Raw genomic sequence first — 19338 nt, 5'->3', positions numbered from 1 at the left:
GTACCATGGCTATAGCTAAAGACTTTGCCACATATGCACACAAGACATTTCTCCATCATCAGGAATGTTATCCCTGAAGACTTTTCAAATAACTGTTATACCAATAATGCTCTGTATAAGTCAAAATGTCGTTCCAAGGGAAGAAAACCTAATTCAAACTTGCCCAGGGAAAAAACAAAACAAAAAAAGTGGAATTTATTGGCTACTGAAATCCAAAAACCCACATGTATTTCTAGCTTCAGACATGGTTTAATGTAGCTGCTTAAACAGTATCTTCAACATTTGATTGCTCTTCAACTCTCAGATATCTTTTACTGTGCTGACTTTATTCTCAGCCTCTGTGAAAATTTAGGAGGTCTTCTCAGCTTTGAAAACAATGAAACAAAAAAGAAAAAGAGTATTTCTTCCTATTAGCTCTTGTTCTTGCCAAGTCCTGGGACTCATACTGGACCACCTTGGGTCACCTACCAACATCTGAACCAGTGATTGTGGCAGAAGGGAAGGATCTGAGGTTGAGCCAGGTCTGTGTCACACATTCTACTTTTGAGTGGAAGATGGAATCTAAAAAGAAACTGAGTGCACTATTACCAGTAAAAAGGAGTAAAGAATTCTGGCAGGCCAAAACGACCAATGTCCAGCATAGGCTTTTCTCCAGAGTAAAACTGCTCAAAATGACCTAGCTGGGAAGAAGTCCGAAAGGCTTTTGCGTACATGCTACACTCATAGGATTTCTCTCTAGTATGGATTCTTTGATGCTGAAGAAGATTTCTTTTGCTAGTGAAGACTTTTCCACACTCACCACATATATAGGAAGACTCTGGAATATGAACTCTTAGATGCCTTTTTAATTGTACTTGAGTACGGAAGGCTTTTCCACAATCTACACAGTCAAATGGTTTCTCCTCACTGTGAATCTTCTGGTGCCGAGTTAGTTTTGTATGGAAATTGAAGGCATGTCCACATACTTTACAAGAATAAGGCTTTTCCCCTGTGTGAATACGCTGATGTTGGCTAAGATGGGAAGTCCTTCCGAAGCTTTTGCCACACTCATTACACTCATAGGGTTTCTCTCCAGTGTGGATTTTCTGATGCCGAATTAGTGGTGAATTACCAACAAACGCTTTTCCACACTCGTTACACTCATAAGGTCTCTCCCCAGTGTGGATTCTCTGATGTATAACAAACTCAGAACTACTGGTGAAATTGTTTCCACACTCTGCGCAGTGATAGGGTCTGTCCCCACTGTGGATTCTCTGATGCCTGATCAGATTTGCATTGTCATTAAAGGCTCTCCCACACTCCACACACTGATAGGGCTTCTCTCCAGTGTGGATCCTCTGGTGCCGAATTAATGAAGAATTGCCATTAAAGCATTTCCCACACTCATTACATTCAAAGGGTTTCTCCCCAGTGTGAACTCTCTGGTGTCTAACATAGTAAGAAAAATAGCTGAAGCATTTTCCACATTCCTCACATCTGTAAGGTTTCCTTGCACAGTGGATTCTTGGAACCTTTCCTCGAGCATTTTTCACTGCGGGGATTTTCTGGCGCTTCTCCACTTCACATGTTTCTGGGAAGTCAGTTCTCTTGGGGAGACTCTTCTTCAGTCCACATGACATCAACATGTCTCTTTCTTCAGAAACTCCTTGTGGTGATGTGGACTCACTGTCAATGTTGGTCTCAGCACCTGACATAAGAAATAGAAAACACAAATGCCACAGAATTATACTACAAACAACAGAGCATCAAAAATTAGGTGGCTTTGAAAGACATCATTCCAATCTCCGTGTGAGCCTGCTGAGAAGATGAAGCTGTTAATATATATCACATACGCAGAGCATAGCCAAGGTGGAACACAGCATCTGTGCGCACAGCACATATCAGATTGCTTCGTAAGATTTTCCACTCTAATATCTGAAAGCCTCTGGTCACCCCTAGTATGATCTAGTATCTTTTGAATTTATGGTACTTACAGGCCTACAAGATGCCAAAGGCAACACAGGCTTTAAGAAAAAGTAGTGACACTGCGGCTGGCAAGACTCAAAATCAGGAAGTAAAACAGTCAGAAAGTAAAGGCAATGGATGAACTGTTGTTCTTTTTAAAAACTCATACCCTGCAGATGTCCCAAAAGATTGAAGACAATGAGCATTAAGGGCACTAGGTTGTGACAAAACAGAGAGAAAGAAAGTCACAGCAGCGTATAGAGGACATCACTGCCAATATACTACATGATTACTTAGTCCAGAGGTTCTTAACTGCAGTATACAGATAGACTACAATTAAGGAGACAGGGAAATACCCTAAAATTGTTGACAACTGCCACATCTTGCTATCACATTCTCAAAGTCTGAACCTCAAACATGCAGAGAAACTACTGTCCTAGACGCTCTGCCTATTTGGACAGGGAAGAACCTGTTTACTTAGACACTCCAAGTGTGAAGAGTATTCTATCTTATATTAGCAAAAAGGAGACAAACAGCAGCCCATATAATGGATTTTGTGTTCCTAAAGATTGGATGACACTTGAACTAACTTAACCATTTTATATAAAATCCATTTTATATATAATGTTGGACTAACTTTGTTTTAACATTATTTGGATTATCTGGGACTCGTGTGCTGGTTAATCAAGTTCATCCTATGCATGTGAGTTAAATGAGCAAGGGCTCTCAGAAGGAGAGTGCTGGGAGAGGAGAGATCTGAGACTAAATAAACACAGTAACCAGTCTGAAAAAAAATGATCACAGAATTGAGAACCTGTTGGGCTGTTCTCACACCCCTTCTCTCTCTAGCTACTAGGCTGTGCAAATATCATACAATCAGGACCAAGGAATAGATAACGCCAAAACTCTATTTTCCTTGCTGTCCCGTACTCTGTCATTCATCTTGATCAGTATCCCTGCAGCAGGTTGTCCAAGCAACCACCCTTCCCTATACCCCAGATGAGCCCCCACCTTCCTAGTTCTCCAGTCACTGTCACCTCCTTCTTGCTGAAAAAAAAACTAAGGCTGCCCAGGTGTAGTGCCCTGGACTTCTTTCTCTTCGATTTCCACATCCTCCCATCCCAAACTGCCCTCCTAACTCTCACATTTCCCCAACACCCCTGACGCCACCTCCTGCCACGTACTTGACATACCACCCTAGCAGCTATATCTTCTCTTTTCTTCACTTCAGGCTCCTTTAGATCTTCAAATCCACTTAAACTTAGTGATCACCCCATCATATTCAATTTTTCTTAGTACCTAGCCCTTAGTCATAAAACTGATAGAGTATGCCACTATTGCTATAAACAAATTTTTTTAATGAAATATGCTAACCTACATTAGAAGAGAACAGAATAAAACAGAAAATATTCACACACACTGCAACAGTAAAGGTAAATTTTGTTTCTGGATACTCGTTTCAGAGTACATATGACTGCACAGGGTTTTGCTGCAAAACATAATGCCTACTCAGGGTTAAAAAATTGAAAAAAAATTTGCTGCTGTGTCTACTGTATTTTCTTTCATTCCAAAACTTACCAAAATAAGAGGCTAAAGTGCTGCCCCAACGATGTCATCTTTCATTTTCTTGCTCTCTGCAAACCAACTGCACTGAAACTCCTGCCTCTGCCTGTGGTTTCACTGTTCACTCTCGGTGGTGCTCCTCTGACTATTTTCTTTTCTCTTTCTCACTGAAATTAAATACCCCTTAATATTAAAGATTCAGCTCTGTTTTTGTTTTTGTTTTTTAATCTCTGGGGATCATTTCAACCCGACTCTGGTAGAGTACTCTATCAGACCCGACCTTAATCTCGGACACTCTACCACCTGCCTTCTCAATGGCCTGCTCCAGCCATCCACTCACCTCACACCCTGCAGCCAGCTCTTCATTCGTATGAATGATAAAAATCTTCTCCCATGTCATGATTTCCCAGTGTTATCTGACTCAAATCACCTCTTTTATGGCCAATCTTGGTAAGATCTGGTCAATTTTAACTCCACACTCTTCTTCCCATTCCCAACAGCACTCAATACGTTTTTCCTTTTAGCTTTTTATATCTATCTCCATAACTTATATCCTCCAGAGCTTCTTAAACAAAGCTTGGCACATAGTAAATGCTCAAAACTGCTCTTGAATAAATCTATGCCATCCAAGGAAGGAGGACCACTGAAGTAAGCAATGTTGAAACTCACAAAGGAGCAATGGATTGAAGAATTGTAGATGAGATGTACTGAGTGGTTACATGTTCATAAGAGTTAAGATTGGTGGGAAAGTTTCATATTTTACCTATTAAGAGAAATCATCTATTATATTTAAATCCTGCCCAGTATGGTTCTTTTTAAAATACAATGCTCCAGGGCCAGGCATGGTGGCTCATGCCTGTAATCCAGCACTTTTGGAGGCCAAGGTGAGAGGATCACTTGAGACCAGGAGTTCGAGACCAGCCTGGGCAATGCAGTTAGACCCCCATCTCTACAAAACATTTAAAAATTAGCCACGAGTGGTGGCTCATGCCTGCAGTCCTGGCTACTTGGGAAGCTGAGACAGGAGAATCATTAGAGCCCAGGAGTTTCATGTTGCAGTGAGCTATGATTACACCACTATACCCCATCCTGGGCAACAGGGCAAGACTCTGCCTCTGGAATAAAAAAAAAAAAAAATACAATACAGTGCTCCATAAAACTCTACACTTATTGGTTCTAAACCTGACTCACTTACCTTTTTTTTTTTTGAGACAGTCTAACTCTGTTGCTGGGCTAGAGTGCCATGGTGTCAATCTAGCTCACAGCAACCTCAAACTTCTAGGCTTAAGCAATCCTTCTGCGTTGGTCTCCCAAGTATAGCTGGGACTACGGGCATGAGCCACACCATGCCCAGCTAATTTTTTTCCTATATATATTTTTAGTTCTCCAGCTAATTTCTTTCTATTTTTAGCAGAGACGGGGGTCTCACTCTTGCTCTGCTGGTGAACAAGGAGGAACAAGCAATCCTCCTATCTCAGCCTCCCAGAGTGCTAGGATTATATCACTTACCTTTACAGATGTCCCTGAGCCTCTCTGTATGGGGTTCACCCTGTGCCTCCAGGCCCCAAGGCAAATCCCCTCCCTCTAGAAATGAGATCAGTGTACATCTGGGAACTGGGTATCCTGAAAAGGGGAAGAAAATGGCAACCTTTCAGCCCTGTATCTGCTCTGTCAAAAGAAGGAAAACCCCAGGAGTCTCAGAAAGCGTAAGACCCGTAGAAGATGGCTCAGGACTAGGGAAGGCCAAAGAGCTTTTCATCAATAGGAAACTTAGCATTTGTGACCTCTTCCTAAAAAACCACTTAAGGGTAGGTAAGTTAGTGAGATTCTGCAAGCCATGTAAAAACACAGAAGGAAAACGACCTTACCCACAATCGCCAAGTTCTCATAATTCTCCAGCATCACACTTCTGTACAGGGCCCTCTGGGCACGAGAAAGGCCAGCCCATTCTGTCTCGGTGAAGTGCACAGCCACGTCCTCGAAGGTCACCACCTCCTAAAACAACAGGTTCCTGCTGCCCCAGAGCCAATTCTCTGGCTCCAGGCCAGAGTGTGGGGCAGAGGGGACAGTAATGAGGGCCTAAGGGAGGGTCCTGTGAGGGGTCAGTAATGAGAAAGGGGAAAGAACTGAATATTACATCATTACATAACTATTTCTACAACCAAAATTCTGGAACCTCTCTACCAGAAGAGCTTTCATTATAATACAAAACTTACCATAAAACATGATTTAATATTTTTGAAAACCCTGGAAAAAAGTCTCCCATTAGTTACACTACCTAGAGCAAAATTTCTTTGATTCCGCAAATACTTTCAGTCTTTCATTGTTGCACCTAAAAGTGGACAATTAGCTTCAAGTGGCCCTCAGGACCTGCTCCCACTCTGCTGCTGTAAGTCCCAGCCAATCCATCCTGTCTCACAAGTGCTCACTCTGCCCCGAATGTCACGCCCACACAATAACTGATTCGTAGTTTACCCTGATAAGCCTGTCTCATCCAACCCCCATCCGATGCTTGAATAAGGGGCTGTGTTACTTGTGCTCAAGAACGTCCAGCAGAGGGAACTCAGAGCCACCTGGAGCAGTCCATTCTGCTTCCTGACAGGTCTTCCTAGGAGAAGTTGCTTCTGACATCAAATTGTTGCTGCTGGGTGGCTCTTTTAGGGGCTTATCTTTTGTTTGAAACAGAATCTTGCTCTGTTGCCCAGGCTAAATGCAGTGGTGTCATCATAGCACACTGCAACCTCAAACTCCTGGGATTGAGCGATCCTCCTGCCTCAACCTCCCAAGTAGCTGGGACTACAGGTGTGCACCACCATGCCTGGCTAATTTTTCTATTTTTAGTAGAAACAGGGTCTTACTCCACTTGCTCAGGCTGGTCTCGAACTCCTGACCTCAAACAACCCTCCTGCTTCAGCCTCCCAAAGTGCTAGGATCACAGGCGTGAGCCAATGTGCTTTATACCTCCCAGACAATTGATAACAGGCCTCATGCTTTTTCAAAAGCCACTCCTTCCCCTCCCTGATGGCCCCAACTCTTCCTTCCCAGAAAGTTCTAGCATCTGGTTTAGAGCCTCTATTCACTCCTCAGACTTTCATATCAAATTTGGTTACCTGAACCCTCAGTGAATATCTTCCCATCTTCCAATGAATCATCAGCCTCAGTGATTCCGCACATCTCCACTCACCCCTCATCCCGGCACTGCTTCAGCCTCTGGATGACCCAACACCAAACTCATCTTCCCCTAAACTGGCCCCCTTTCTAACTCATATAAACTAACTGGCACAGCGAGTGACAATTCCCACCTCCCAACCCTCCCTCCCCCCCCCCCCCCCCCGCCTCAGTTAATAATATCAATTTCAACCCAGTCTCCAATGCTACAAATTTGAGATTCATCTTAAGACTATCTCACCCCTGACACTGTTCACTTCTGACAGTCAGTAACCAAGTTCTGCTAATTTTATCATCTAAATATTTCTGGAATCTGACTCGTCTTCACCATGGTACAATCAGTACACTAGTTCAACAGCTGGGGACACTTAAACAGCTCCAATTCCAGGCTTGTCTCACATTGAATCCATCCTCTGCCCAGGTCAACTCCTAAATGAATCACCACTAAATGGAACAGTGGTTCTCAAAGTGTGGTCCCTGACCACCACCAGTAGCAGCAGCAGCACTAGGAACCCGTGAGAAAGGCAAATTCTCAGCACCCACCCTGAGAGCAATCTATGCTTTGATGAGCCCTCCAGGTGACTGTCATGCACACTAAAGTTTGAGAACCCTGGATTAGAAGATAAAATGCAAGCTCAGAAAACTGAGCTGTTTCAGGTGACAAGGAGAAAGTGATGTGAAAACGCACAAGAGAAACTATTAATATCTGGGAAGCTCTGCAAGCAAAATCCCAGAGAAGGAATAACAAACCTTAAATGGGGGTAATATAAGATTGGATGAGTGTAAAAGAAATAACAGAAACACCAAAACTTGTGGTGGACAGTGGTATCAAGGGAGAACAGAGTCAGCAATTACTCAGTAATCTAGAAACGGAATGATCAGGACTGTGATATAGTGATGTCAGAGACGTGTAGAAAAATCAGAAGAGGGTCAGAGCTAAAAGGAAGATGATGTAGCAGTGAGACAGTCAGGTAGAGAAATTTGACAGATGCTGATAAATCTGGGATTGGGACTTGGGATACAGTTCGTGGATGCTAAGTTACTAGATAAGTGTCAGAAAGAAAGAAATGATAAAGCAACACTCAGCAACTCATCAGTCTCAAAAAGTGAAATATATTCAAGAAATAAATTTCCCTGTCCCCAAAATACAAAGTACTTATATTCACTTTACAAATGAAGCCAATTAAGATGCAAAGAGGTCAAGGTCACCATGCCACTGAGGTTTAATGGAATCCCTAACTTCAGGTGCCCTGGCCTAATGTAGATTTTCCTATCACAGCCAACTACCTTGCACAGCCGGCAGTACTGACCTCAAGAAGGATATGCGTTCCCTGATTCTGAAGCCCAAACTTCTTTCTTTAGGAGGACAAATGGTAGAGACTCCCTTTTTCTTGTCTTCTTCCTGTCATCTCTCTGCCACCATTTTCTAAGAACCTTGTAACCTTGCTGATCTTGATTACTCTCACCCTTAAGAGTTCCTACATCACGAGCCTGAGTCCCTCATCCTCACAAATCCCTCTGTGGCTGAGAGCTACTGAACTTTGGGACCTTCTGACCCACAGAGATCCTCAGCACACAGGAGGCTGTACTTCTGCTTTCAGGACACACTCTCCTGTCTCCATTTTCACCAGCCCCGACATCTGGCTGCTTAGCTCCTCACCTTCTACTCTTTCCCCAGCACCAGGTCCTAGTGGAGGGAGTCCACAGTGGTCTTCCTACTGCTTTGGCTCTAAGACCTGCCAGTGTTACCTCTGTCACCTCCCATTTCCTTCAAATCACATCTCCGCAAAGCTGACATGAGGGATCCACAGCTCACCTGGTGTCGGGCTGTCAGGGGCATGGCTGCCATCACCTGGGCTCCCTCTTAGGAGGCAGTCGCTGAGGGAAAGAAACAAAGAGAACCGAAGTGAGCCCCATCCAGTAAAAGGGTCTCCCTTAAACCAACAAACCTTCGAATAACAGCAGCAGCAATCACTTACTAAATGCCCACTGGATAAGTGGTGTATAAAAATATATCCTCTTTTAATCCACACCATACCATGAGGTTTGTAACTCTGAGGAAACAGATTTTGAAAGGATAAGTAACTCATCCTAGGTCACCAAAGACTGTACTCATCAACATCAGGCAAAACAAAGAGTAAAACAAGCAAAAGACACCAAAAAACTTGCAGTAAAACCTAACAAGAGGAACCCCAGACCCTTTTTTAAAAAAACAAAATTTTACTGAGAAACATAAAAAGTTAAAAACTAGAAAGTATCATGTTTTTGGATGAAAAACACACATTCTCTTATTCAGTCCCCACAATGATCTTCTGAACCTTTTTTTTCCCAAATGAGAGAACAAGACTAAGAGAATAATCTTCTCTACCAAGATCACTCAGCTGGTGAATGAATGAACTTGGATTCCACACCAGATCTGCCAGACTCCAGAGGCCTTGCTTATAATAACTACACTATATTGCTTCCAGTTGTACCGAACAGGATTTCTTTTAGAACCTGGCAAAGTGATTTTAAGGTTAATATGGAAGAATAGATAAAAATATTCAAGATAATTCAGAAAAAGAATCTTAAGAGTTCCAATCAATGGTGTCCAGTTAAAAACAAACAAACAAAAATAAAGAATCTTAGAATAAATCTTCCTTTACTTGGACATGGGGGCAGACATCTTTTGTTCATTGTCCCAATCTAGGATCCTGTGATAATCAGAAACAGGTCAGCAAAGGACCTGAAAGGCCACCTCAACATGCCAAAACATTTGGGTTATTCCTTTATCATCCCCTACAGACACTTTGTATTCTTGTTAAACAGTGATGTTCTACAAGAAGCCTGCCATCTTCTCTAAGAGACTCAATACATGACTCAGTTTCCTGCAAGCCCCATCTTGCGCCACCTTCCTCCTTTGTCTTAGTTTAGCCATACTGGCTTTCTTTCAGTTTCCTCTACTATGCTAATTCAGGACCTCCACACTTGCTGTTTCTTCTGTATGAACTACTCTTCTCAACCTCAGAACCTTTGTAACTGATATTCTCTGTCTTCCACACACTCCAGTAACCTCCCCACTTTTCACCTTCAGATCATGATCTGTCTCTACAGACCAGGTCAAGTCCCGGTTACACGTTCCACTAGCACTCTATTCCTTTTCCTATATACCACTATCCCAGTCTGAGACTTATACACTGATTTGTGCTTTCTCCATTCAGCAAAATTTCTCACATACATATTTCATGACAGGCCATGTTTGAGACACAGGAGAGCAGTGGAGAGAGACAAAAAAAAGGCATGACCCCTTCCCACATCGAGCTTAGTCTAAATCAAAGACACACATTAATCAAAGATTCTCACAAATAACTTTCAGGTCACAACTGTGATTAGTGCTAGGTGAAAAACTATCCTAGATGGGAAGGCTTAAGAATATAAATTAGGTTAAAAATCAAACATTTACAAAAGTAACAGCATGTGCAAAAGTTTGAGCAGTGGAGAGAGACAAAAAAAAGGCATGACCCCTTCCCACATCGAGCTTAGTCTAAATCAAAGACACACATTAATCAAAGATTCTCACAAATAACTTTCAGGTCACAACTGTGATTAGTGCTAGGTGAAAAACTATCCTAGATGGGAAGGCTTAAGAATATAAATTAGGTTAAAAATCAAACATTTACAAAAGTAACAGCATGTGCAAAAGTTTGTTCTGGAGGGAAGGATTAACAGGCCTGTAGTAGCATAGCCAAGGGGGGTGTGCTGCAAGATGATGCTTTAGAAGTCACTAGAGTCAAAGCCGCGCCTTGTGCACGTCCTTGCAATAGGTCATGAAGATGTGAACTGATCAGATCTAAAGAGACTTTTCCATTGGGCTGAAAGCTGCCGGAGGGCGGGCCCGCGCCTGCTCTCATTCCCAGCAGCATCTCCGGAACCTACAGCAGAAACTGGCGTTTAGCCGCTCAGTAACTAGTTGTCGGCCAGATGAGCAGAAGGGCTTTCTGGCAGCGTCTCGTTCCACCCAGCAGCCCCCATTCACAGCCTCCATTTTCCAAAACGGTCGGGGCGAGGGCAACGAACGCGCCCGAGGGAGAGCGGGACTGACCCGCAAACTGCTTCCGCTGCCCGGACCCAGAGGCGCCACCTGACTCGCTCCACCGTGGCCTCAGTGATGAAGTCGACAGCCTTCTCTAGAGGTGAAAGCACCCTGGGGCGACAATCGGCAACACTCACCTCCCCAAAGGCGAAAAGCGTGGCGTGACCGGATGTGCGTCACTACGTCGGCCTAGCGGCCCAGCCGCGCGTGCTTCCTCTCTAGGATGCCAGAGCGCTCCTCTCAGTGGTTCTCGGGCTTTGGTCCCTGGAGCAGGGGTGTTTAAGCCATGATCCTCAGAGACCCTAAATGGAAAGGAAAGTATGTCATTTTTATAAAGTGTCTTTTGTTCTTTTGGGTAGATGCCCAGTATAAAAAACAATGGTGATATAGCACCTCTTGTATTTTCCTGGATAGAGCTGGAACCCATTCTACTAAGTGAGGTAGCCCAAGAATGGAATAATAAGCACCACATGTACTCACCAGCAAATTGGTTTCACTGATCAACAACTAAATGGACATATAGAAATAACATTTATCAGGCATCGGGCAGGTGGGAGGGGGGAGGAAGGGACGGATATATACATACATAATGATTGCTATGCCCACCGTCTGGGGGATGGACACGCTTGAAGCTCTGACCCGAGGGGGGAGGGGGCAAGGGAAATATACATAACCTTAACATTTGTATCCCCATAATATGCTGAAATAAAAAAATAAATAAAAATTTTAAAAAGTATGTTATTGTTTTCGCTAATCTCTAACTGAAAGCATTTCCTTCTATTGTGTTTGCACAATTGCTGTACCTGTGACTTTGTCACCAGTAGAAATCATATATTTTCATATATTACAGTTGATGCAGATCTCAAAATATGGCTGCTTTCATCACTAATTTGAAATTATCATAGTTGTTATTGAGCCCACCTTTAGATCTTGTCATTTCATTTTATCACATTAGTAAGGATGCACTCATATTTCTGTATCACAAATTCCCCACCGAAAGACCCTAGCCAGGCCCAAAGGGTATATAAAAGGCCTCAGCCCCTTCAAACAGAGGCGATTTCTGGGGTCCCCCTCTCTTGGGGCCCCAGAACCTTGTCCAGGAGTGTATAATAAAGCCACGTGGTTTGGCCCCCACTCTTTCTCTGTGTCTTTTCTTTTCACCACCGCTGAAAAACCTTACAATTACCATGAAAATGGGGTAAAAATGCGGGGAGCCCAAAAGAACCAAGGTCCAGAACAGGCTTCTCTCCAGAGTGGGCATACCCGTGATGGTGCAGCTGGGAGGACGTCCTAAAGGTTTTCACACACTTGCTGAACTCATAGACTTTCTCTCCACTGTGGATTCTCTGTTGCTGGCTTAATGTGGATTTCCCAGCAAAAGCTCTTCCACACTCGTTATACTCATAGGGTTTCTCCCTGGTGTGGATTCTTTTGTGTATAACCAACTCAGAACTACTGGGGAACCCATTTCCACACTCCTTGCAGAGATAGGGTCTGTCCCCACTGTGGATTCTCCGATGCCTGATCAGACTGGCACTATTATTAAGGGATCTATCACACTCCTCACACTGATAGGGTTTCTCTCCCGTGTGGATCCTCTGGTGCTGAATTAATGAAGAATTTCCATTAAAGGATTTCCCACATTCCTCACCTGGGTAGGGTTTCTCCCCAGTGTGGATTCTCTGGTGTCTAATGTAGTAAGAAAAAAAGCTGAAGCATCTCCCACATTCCTCACATCTGAAGGGTTTCCTTGCACAGTGGAGTCTCTCATCCTTTCCTTTACTATTTTTCACTGTGGGGATTTCCTGGAGCTTCTCCACTTCACATGTTTCTGGGAAGTCGGTTTCCTTAGAAATACTCCCTGGCAGCTCACATGACACCACCCTGTCCCTTTCTTCAGAAATCCCCTGTGTTGAGGTGGACTCACTGTCCACATTGGTCTCAGCATCTGACATAAGACAGAAAACACGAGTGCCACCAGAGAATTATACTAGAAACAAGACGGCACTGGAATTACAGTGCTTTAGAGATTACTGTTCCAACCTCCACATCAGCAGGCCAGAAACACAAAACTATTAAAATAGCAGTGCCAAATATCACAGAGGCAGAGAATGATAGAAGCCCAACCAGGAAACTAGATTTTGAACCCCAAGTCATTATACTTTCCCACACAGAAGATTGCTTCCTAAGCTTTTCCAGAACTATGGCCTTCATCTGCTCATTCATGCACTTAGTCCTCTGTGTGTGAAGTAGAGGAGTGGGTTTCTTCAGGAGGGGAATATTGGGAAACACAAGCAGGGAGCCAACTGAAATTGTGAGTAAACAAGGTAAATAAAAACCTGAAAAACAATGACCTAAACCATGAGGAGCTTGGAGGTCAATTCTCATATATCTTTCTCTTTTCTATTTGGCAAAAAGGAAGTGTCACAAAATCAGGATTAGGATACTAGATGATAAAGAAACTTTCATTTTCTTCACAGGCAGATCCAAAGTTTGCAACTAGTTTGGGATTTGCAATGTTATGTCCTAATTCATCTTAAACATTTGATTTTGGGTCTTTTGTAACGTAGCTTGAATTCTTTTTGCATATTTGGTTTCTTTAATAATGTAAGGTGATGTGGTCTCATACTAGGCAAAATTATCTTATTTGTTGGGGAAAGTTCTATGATCACTATTAGTGCTGTCATTGTTGAATCAGACCATATTCTGACATCAAGAAGGGAAAAATTAAGTCTTCAATTACTTGAAGAACTGACCCTGTCCTGAATATTAAACAGCACTCCTGAGCGGCAACTACATTTACATAGCACAATGGTGACATCTAGTGTCAGATGGATAAATTTCAGCTAGCTCTGCAATTTACCTGAAATTTAAGGGTAGAATCTTAGTGCCTCAGGATCCTCACCTCAATTTCCTGCAGGGCCAAGATTTTCTTCTTCCAATTTATAACTTACCTTTTAATTTCCTTAATAACTGATCTTTAATTATTTACATTATTGAGAGAAAATTAATGTACAATAGACTGGACATTTTTATAGCATACAATTTGATGAGTTTTGACCAGCAGAGAATTAAATAGACAAAAACCCTTATCCTCATAGAGCTTACATTCTTAATGGCCAAAATTATGTCACATGGCTACTCCTGACAGCAGAGGAATCTTGAAGGCAAGTTTTTACTTTCTTGCTTCTATAGTAGGAAAAGGATGAGAAGGGTGTTGTGTGAGCCAACCTACAATTCCTGCCACAATGAGACAGAGAGGTACATACTCAAAATGTGTGAATCATTATATATAACATTTAGGTTTAAAATATGTTTCAGAAGTTTGGCATTCTTGTTCTTTAAGTCAACCCTATTTTTTATTATTACTATTATTGTAATATTATTAACTTACATCTCTTCTTATTGCTGACATGTAAATAGATCTACCACAGGACCTTAGTCCACAGGCAACCTCAGCCAATGATAGATATTACCTTGCCACCAATAATGTAACCCTGTGGTCTTCTAGTGGTGTTTAGACCTTTCATTAGCTAAGGTCTCTTGTTCGCCTTAAAGGCTCTCTATAAGCTACTAGCTCAGCTGGCTTTGCTAGGGTCTCAAGTTGTTCATGGCCTCTTTGTTTTCCAAACTCTTCTGATGGAAAGCAACAGGTGCAAACTAGATAGGATGAGTGGATCTGCTAATCTGGCTCAGAATATATCCATTTTTACTGCAATAATATTAAATCACACTTTATGAAAACCCACTCCAAAATTCCAGGGACTTTCCACCTGGGTACACATCCCAAGGGAAACTCCATCAGAGCACTGGTTCTCAAACTTCGCTTCCCATCGGTAATGCCTGGGAAGTTTTAAAAATATAATGCCTAGGTCCCACCCCCAAGAATAGTGATTCTCAACTGGGCGATCTGCCCCATCTCCCAAGAAACACTTGCCTTTTAGTTGGTACAACTAGGGAAGGGTGCTACTGGCATCTAGTGGGTAGAGCCCAGAGATGCTGCTAAACAACCCACAATGCACAGGACAGCCTCCCAAAGCAAAAAATTATCTGGTCCTGATGTCTACATTGCCAAGATTGAGAAAACCTGTCCAAAATTTCAACTCTCAGCATGGCTTGAGCCTGGGCATGGGAGTTTTAAAACCTTCCCAGGTAATTCTACTATGCAGCAAAATTTGAGAACCACTGCTAGAGACCTGTTGGTAGAGGATATTCAAATATGTAGCTAAATTCCTTTCAACCATGTGCCATTGGGCTTGAACTTAAAATTTTCCATTTCTTCTCATTTGCTTTGTAGTTAGTTTGGGAGTTGGGGATGGTTGGAAGGAGGAAGAGTTAGTTGCTTTTATGAGAAAGCCTACATTTCCCACAATGTGCTAGAATAGACAGCTCTACAAATGCAAGTTTTGCTGCTTATTTATTCACCTTAGGAGTTGGCCTTCCTGGTACAGTTCAGGAGGATCATTAACCACAGTCAAACAAACACATCCTGTGGGACAGGTCACTTGGAGTTACATATGGGAGAAGCTCCTCCTTTGCAAGTAAACACTCCCTGATGTGTGGGAAAGTGACAGCCTCCCCCTTTACAGGGCCCCAGGCAGGGTCACTGCAAACAAAACTCCAGGGGGTACCATTCACACAGAACACAATGTGAATCATGCTTCCTTGCTCTTTGGCCTCAAAAGTAAATTTTGAACTTGCCAGAATAACTAGACTTTTAAATCAGTCCCTTTTAAATATTTTTGCCACATGAAAATATCCAACTAGCTCTACATATTTACTCTGACATTTATATTATCTCAGATAATGCAAAGGAAAATATATTTACATGCATACAATATATGTGTACTTATATATGCTACTTAAAAATTTTAATGCAAATGTTGTCATATTATATACACCAATTTACAACTTGCTTTTTTCATTTAACCTTCTCTGTTATACTCACTTGACATGTCAAGACATACAGATATGTTATTCCATTCAACAGCTTCAGAGCATTACATTGCATGGAATTTGATTATCTTAAAGATCAGTTGCTTATTAAATGTGAGTGGATTGAACACAGGCATTTCCTGAAGTCCATAACATGACAGTAAAAATAGAAAAAGGAAGCAAATCCACAAGGACAAGAGAAGGAGAAAGGAGACTAAAACAGATGAGAGATGTCAACAGAGTTTGTGAAGATGGAAAGGGATGGAGAATGACTAACCAGAGAAAGCCTTGCAGGAGGGTGGGCTGGCTGAGACAGGAGGACGGTGGCTGAGACAATGGTATTATCATACCAGGAAGCAAGATGATTCACCCAGCACAAAGGCTCACAAATTGGGCAGACAGATGTATAATAAGCAATTGGACCCACAGATCCCATTCCTGGATTCCAAAGCCTGGAGACCTCTGTCTCCAAACTCTCCAACACAGGAGGTTTATTTTCTGGGGGAAAAAATAGTAGAGGGCCAGACTGAGACAGTGGACTTAAAACAAGGAGACAAAAGTCTGCATAATGAATAGAGATACATCACAAATTCTCACCACCGCCCCAGCCCCATTCTCCCACCTGGATCTTAAAACACTACCAAGCAGGCTTATAGCCTCTTCACAGGAGCCTTTAGAGGCAGTGAATAACCCCAGATAAACCTACAAGACATCTGGGGTAAGAGTTCATCAGCAAAAAATGTGATAGTCCCATGAATTCTTTACCACAGAGAATTGGATGTGACTCTAAAGTCCCAAACGTAGCCATGCCTACAGGTAATGCAAATGTAGTAGAAATAACAAGAGGATAGAAGGAAATTTCTAGAAATAAGGATCAAGAATAGAGGAGATAGTTAATGTTAAAACTGGAGATCCAGCTGGGCGCGGTGGCTCACGCCTGTAATCCTAGCACTCTGGGAGGCCGAGGCGGATGGATTGCTCGAGGTCAGGAGTTCGAAACCAGCCTGAGCAAGAGCAAGACTCCATCTCTACTATAAATAGAAAGAAATTAATTGGCCAACTAACATATATAGAAAAAATTAGCCGGGCATGGTGGCGCATGCCTGTAGTCCCAGCTACTCGGGGGGCTGAGGCAGAAGGATCGCTCGAGCCCAGGAGTTTGAGGTTGCTGTGAGCTAGGCTGACTCCACGGCACTCACTCTAGCCTGGGCAACAAAGTGAGACCCTGTCTCAAAAAAAAAAACCAAAACAAAACTGGAGATCCAAGGTACACAGGGATAGGAGGTAACGAGGAACTGCTGGAGGATGTCGGACTGAGACGGACAGGAAAGAGCGAGGAGCAGGCGCAGCAATCAGGATGTGTACTTCTTCATGCCCACCAAGGAGGCAGGGGAGGCTCTACAGCGTGCTCACAGGACAGAGCATCAACAGTGAAGAACCCCGGTCAGCAAACATCACATGCGTACCTACTGTGTGCCGGATTCCGTGTTAGGGAACATGTAAAGATATAGGACTAAGATACTGATCAGTGACTGAGCAGTGTATCCGGGGAGATTGCCCAGCACAGTACTCCCTGCTGTCCTAGGGCCCAGAGACCCCCCTCGTGTCACTTGCACAGCTCCCTGCCTAGCTGCAACTTCATTTGCCCAGAGGCTTCCTCATTCCCTCTCCCCTTCGTCCAGACAGACACAGAAGCGCCTTTCCCAGAGCACTCCCACCGAAGAATATCCGCGAGAATTGCAGCTGAACAGCCCTTCAGGTTGTCATGTCAAACCAACGAATCATCATGGAACATGCTCACTATGTGCAAGGGGCTCAGTTTGGCATTCAAATTTCATCACAGAGGCTTGACATCTTGGCATTTATAATAATGTCATCAAAACAATGGAGGGCTAATTTATCAGGTAGGAGACAAATGGGACGATTTTGCTTTTTAAGTTGTAATTTCATTCTCTCATAACACCCCACTTAGAGGGAAAAGGTTTTTTGTTTTGTTTCTTTTTAATTTTTAGTTCTGCACTTCTACAAGGGAAAATTGTTCCTCAGACAAACTCTCTTGAAGCCTTAGGGTCATGGCATGATGCTGCTGGGGTAGTTTGAGTGGGGTAGTTTGAGCAAGATCTTCCCAGTGGCTTTGACTCAGAGCCATGGCCTGCAAACTTTTTGCTTTCATACCTCCTAAAATATTAATAGTTTTATAAAAACTAGGTAGTCATTGCTATCAAGCACATGAAAAGATGCTCAGTTTCATTAGTCATTAGGGAAATGCAAGTCAAAACCACAGTGAGATACCACTTCACACATTGCATGGAATTTGATTATCTTAATCATTATGGCTCAGTAGGTTAGCCATGATTTAACCAAAAAAAGGAAGATAACAAGAGTTATGGAGGATGTAAAGAAGTTAGAGCCCTTGTACATTACTGGTGGAAATGTAAAATCATGCAGTTACTGTGGGAAAGTTTGGCAGTTCCTCCAAAAGTTAAACATAGAATTATGAGCAATTCTACTGTTAGGTATACAGTAGTCCTCCCTTATCCTCAGGGAATATATTCCAAGACCCACAGTGGATGCCTGAAACAGCACATAGTACAAAACCCTATATATACTATGTTTTTTCCTATACATACATACCTATGATACAGTTTAATTTATAAATCAGACACAGTAAGAGACTAACAATGATAACTAATAATAAAATAGAACAATTATAATAATATGCCAGAATCACTACTCTTGTGCTTTGGGGCCATTATTAAGTCAAGAAAGGGTTACTTGAACACAAGCTCCGTGATACTGCAACAGCCGATCTGATAACCAAGAAGGCTACTAATTGGCTAACAGGCAGGTAGCACCTACAGTGTGGATAGGGACAAAAAGGTGAGTCACGTCCCAGACAGGACAGGGTGGGATGGTGAGAGATTTCATCACGCTACACAGAATGACATGCAATTGAAAACCTATGAATTATTTACTTCTGGAATTTTCCATTTAATATTTTCAGGCCACAGTTTACAGAGGATAACTGAAATCACAGAAAATGGGTCTACTGTATACCCCAAAGAACTGAAAACAGGTATTCAAACACAAATGTTTGCAGAAGCACTAATCACCATAGCCAACAGAGAGAAACAACCCAATGTCCATCAGCTGATGAATGAATACACACAATGTGGTATATCCATACAATTGACTATTATTCAGCCATAAAAAGAAATGAAATACAGATACATGCTATAACATGGACAAACCTTGAAAACATGCTAAGTGAGAGAAGCCAAACACCTGATTCCATTTATATGAAACATCCAGAATAAGTAAATCCACAAAAACAGAAAACAGACAAGAGGTTGCTAGGGTCTGAGGTGAGGGGAGAATGGAGGGTGACCATTTAATGGGTACAGAGTTTCCTTTTGAGGTGATGAAAATGTCTTGGCAATAGATAGATGTGATGGTTACAGACATTGTGAATGAATCAACCAAATGCCACTGAATTGAACACATTGAAAAGGTTAACAGTTAATTTCATGTTGTGTGAATTCTACTCAGTAAAAAATCCAACAAAAGAAAAAAAGTAGATCCCCTTACACGTTTTTAGCTAATATTTAACGTTTTTAATGTGAGTGTAAGTAGTTGCAAAGAATGTAATTTAAAAT

General features: G+C 42.4%; 2 protein-coding genes across 6 annotated transcripts; both read right to left on the bottom strand.

Annotated features, from left to right (window-relative positions):
• Window positions 1–170: 170 nt before the first annotated feature.
• On the bottom strand, window positions 171–10914 carry LOC105859052 (uncharacterized). 5 transcript variants are annotated; one of them, XM_012742631.2, is made up of 5 exons: window positions 10885–10914; window positions 8492–8553; window positions 5376–5502; window positions 5017–5130; window positions 171–1687 (listed from the first exon to the last, which is right to left on the bottom strand). In XM_012742631.2, the coding sequence occupies exons 2-5, from the start codon at window positions 8522–8524 to the stop codon at window positions 585–587; spliced, it is 1377 nt and encodes a 458-aa protein (XP_012598085.1). In that variant the 5' UTR covers window positions 8525–8553; window positions 10885–10914; the 3' UTR covers window positions 171–584. The 5 variants fall into 5 exon arrangements, with proteins under 5 accessions (XP_012598085.1, XP_012598086.1, XP_075851890.1 ...); XM_012742632.2 differs by lacking the exon at window positions 10885–10914 and adding an exon at window positions 8655–10138; XM_075995775.1 differs by lacking the exon at window positions 5017–5130.
• Window positions 9317–12702, bottom strand: LOC142862584 (uncharacterized). The gene is made up of 3 exons (XM_075995580.1): window positions 11934–12702; window positions 10757–10841; window positions 9317–9368 (listed from the first exon to the last, which is right to left on the bottom strand). Exons 1-3 carry the CDS (start codon window positions 12700–12702, stop codon window positions 9317–9319), a joined length of 906 nt encoding a protein of 301 aa, XP_075851695.1.
• Window positions 12703–19338: the final 6636 nt, after the last annotated feature.

The sequence above is a fragment of the Microcebus murinus genome, chromosome 20 (genome assembly GCF_040939455.1).
Source record: "Microcebus murinus isolate Inina chromosome 20, M.murinus_Inina_mat1.0, whole genome shotgun sequence".
NCBI lineage: Eukaryota > Metazoa > Chordata > Mammalia > Primates > Cheirogaleidae > Microcebus > Microcebus murinus.
Note: the sequence above shows the minus strand (reverse complement) of the source record. Positions and strands in the feature narration are given on the sequence as shown.

Excerpts from the sequence above, each read along its gene's own strand:
- LOC142862584 (XM_075995580.1), bottom strand. The coding sequence starts at position 12,702 with ATGTCAGATGCTGAGACCAATGTGGACAGTGAGTCCACCTCAACACAG. Across the intron at positions 10,842-11,933 it reads ATTTTTACCCCATTTTCATG|AGAAGGCTGTCGACTTCATC; the intron begins GTAATTGTAAGG and ends TTTCACCTCTAG. Across the intron at positions 9,369-10,756 it reads GCAGCGGAAGCAGTTTGCGG|GATCCTAGATTGGGACAATG; the intron begins GTCAGTCCCGCT and ends TGATTATCACAG.
- LOC105859052 (XM_012742631.2), bottom strand. The coding sequence starts at position 8,524 with ATGGCAGCCATGCCCCTGACAGCCCGACACCAG. Across the intron at positions 5,503-8,491 it reads CCCTGACAGCCCGACACCAG|GAGGTGGTGACCTTCGAGGA; the intron begins GTGAGCTGTGGA and ends CTGTTGTTTTAG. Across the intron at positions 5,131-5,375 it reads TGAGAACTTGGCGATTGTGG|GATACCCAGTTCCCAGATGT; the intron begins GTAAGGTCGTTT and ends TCCCCTTTTCAG.